This window comes from Pteropus vampyrus, unplaced genomic scaffold, assembly GCF_000151845.1.
Source record: "Pteropus vampyrus isolate Shadow unplaced genomic scaffold, Pvam_2.0 Scaffold68, whole genome shotgun sequence".
Lineage (NCBI taxonomy): Eukaryota > Metazoa > Chordata > Mammalia > Chiroptera > Pteropodidae > Pteropus > Pteropus vampyrus.
Window position 1 is genome coordinate 1,018,349 of NW_011888849.1, and position 2,026 is coordinate 1,020,374.

Sequence of the window (2,026 nt, forward strand, 5' to 3'; positions counted from 1 at the left end):
CAAGAATAAAAATCATTGCTTGGGGAATACTCCTTGGGTTGAAGTGAAAATATTTATGAAACGTGATGTCATGTGTTTAACCTGTTCTGCTTTACTGAAGGGGAAAGTGGAGATGACGTTGGAAGTCCTCAATGAGAAGGAGGCCGATGAGAGGCCAGCTGGGAAGGGACGGGATGAACCCAACATGAACCCCAAGCTGGACCCACCAAAGTGAGAGTCCTCTTTGTTCTCAGCGTTGTCTGATCCCCCAAACACCTGCAGTCTGAAAGCCCCCCATTCCAATTGGCTTAATGGAATGGATTAACTGTTGTCCTTCTAATTTAGTACTTAATAGTGGGGGGTGGGGGTGGAGAGGTTGGTGATCTGGCTTCATTTTAACCATTGTCCTTTCCCATGAAACCAAAATCCAGTGTGCCTTCAGGATCTTAGGAAACTATGAAAGTTTCAAGAATCTTTCTCAGCCAACTAAGGAGAATACTATCTTTTCTTGACTTTATAAATGTCATTAATTATTCTTTAAACTGTGTTATTCTTGGAGGTAAAATATATGTCCCTCCCGAGCTGGGTAGGTAAAACCATTTCTTTGCAACACAGCCGACCAGAAACCTCCTTCCTCTGGTTCACCAACCCGTGTAAGACCATGAAGTTCATTGTGTGGCGCCGCTTTAAGTGGGTCATCATCGGCCTGCTGATCCTGCTGATCCTGCTGCTCTTCGTGGCCGTGCTCCTGTACTCCTTACCGGTGAGAGTCCTTAGCCCCTTGTCTTGGCTTTTTGTGTGTGTGAATTGTGGTTGGTCATCTAACTGGGTACTTGCATTTATTGCTGTTCAGAATGACCTACGTAGCAGTTGTGGTGGCACACAACAGTTCAGCCTTGGGAAATTTAAAGTGATGTGTCCTCTGGTTAGACTTGTATTCTTAGAGTTTCATGAATTTCGAGCAAAACTTCATGGCCTGAAAAAACTTTGGATTTCAGGAATTCTAGGAGAAATCACTTGGCCTTCAGCAACATATGTCTGGACTAAAGCAAGCATTTCTAACTAATCTTCCTGCCTTCAGACTCCTTGTCCTAGCATTCACAGATCCCCAGATCTAGGATTCTTATAGGTCTACACAAACCCTGAACTGCACCCAAACTAAATAGTTGGCCCCCCGAAAAAAAGTATTGCCCTTACCTGCCAGGATGTCTTTGCCAATGCTGTGCCTTTGCCAGTGCTGTTCCTTTGCCCGTGTCTTTTCTATCAACACCTTATTCATTCTTTAAGGCCCACATCATATAACCTCTGCCTTAAATTTCCCTTTATCACCCCAATCATAATGGGAGTCCAGATGGGGAGTTTGCCAGTGTGCCTACAAGTAGTATCTTCATTTCTCCATTCAAGGACTTTATTGAGCATCTACTATAGGCTGGAAATTGGGGTGTAGACATGACCAAGGCATGATTTCTGCCCATAAGTGGTTTATAGCCTGAGGACGACCTAACAGGTGAACAAGTAACTTACTATGAGAGGCAAGCTGTTACAGAGATATGAACTAATGGCCATAAGAGCCCATTGATGAGGATGATTTGAACAAGGAGGGGGCATTTAAGACCATTTTGCCAAATAAAGAAGGAAAAGTCCTGGCATTCAAATTCTTACTTCAATTCAAATTAGTAATAATATAGATTATTATTATTATTATATAGTTTATGTTGAGTAGCATAGCCATACAACCACAATAGCAGAGATTTTACGTCTTCATTTTCCCCAATATAATACTTTCAGTCTGTTAACTGAGTACATGCACATTATTTTCTAGTTGTGGGTAGTCCAATCTGCCTTGACAGTTTAAAAAACTTTTCATAGTTATTTCTTTTTCTTGATTTAAATTCTATTGATTTAGATCAGTGGTTCTCAACTGGGAAATATTTTGCGACCTCCCACCCTCACCCCCACCCCCACCCCACAGAGGGTGTTTGGCAAAATCTAGAGACATTTTGATTGTCACAACTAGGGGTGGCACTCCTGTCATCTAGTGAGCAGA

The 2,026-nt window shown here is 42.3% G+C and overlaps 1 protein-coding gene across 1 annotated transcript in view; it reads left to right on the top strand.

Annotated features, from left to right (window-relative positions):
* Window positions 1–1,060, top strand: part of MYOF (myoferlin) — a 139,345-nt gene extending 138,285 nt beyond the window's left edge. The window contains exons 54-55 of the mRNA XM_023531470.1: window positions 101–210; window positions 595–1,060. Of these exons, the coding sequence (XP_023387238.1) occupies window positions 101–210; window positions 595–1,045 (561 nt within the window). The 3' untranslated portion in view covers window positions 1,046–1,060. The remainder of the gene's footprint in view (window positions 1–100; window positions 211–594) is intronic.
* The last annotated feature ends 966 nt before the right edge of the window (window positions 1,061–2,026 follow it).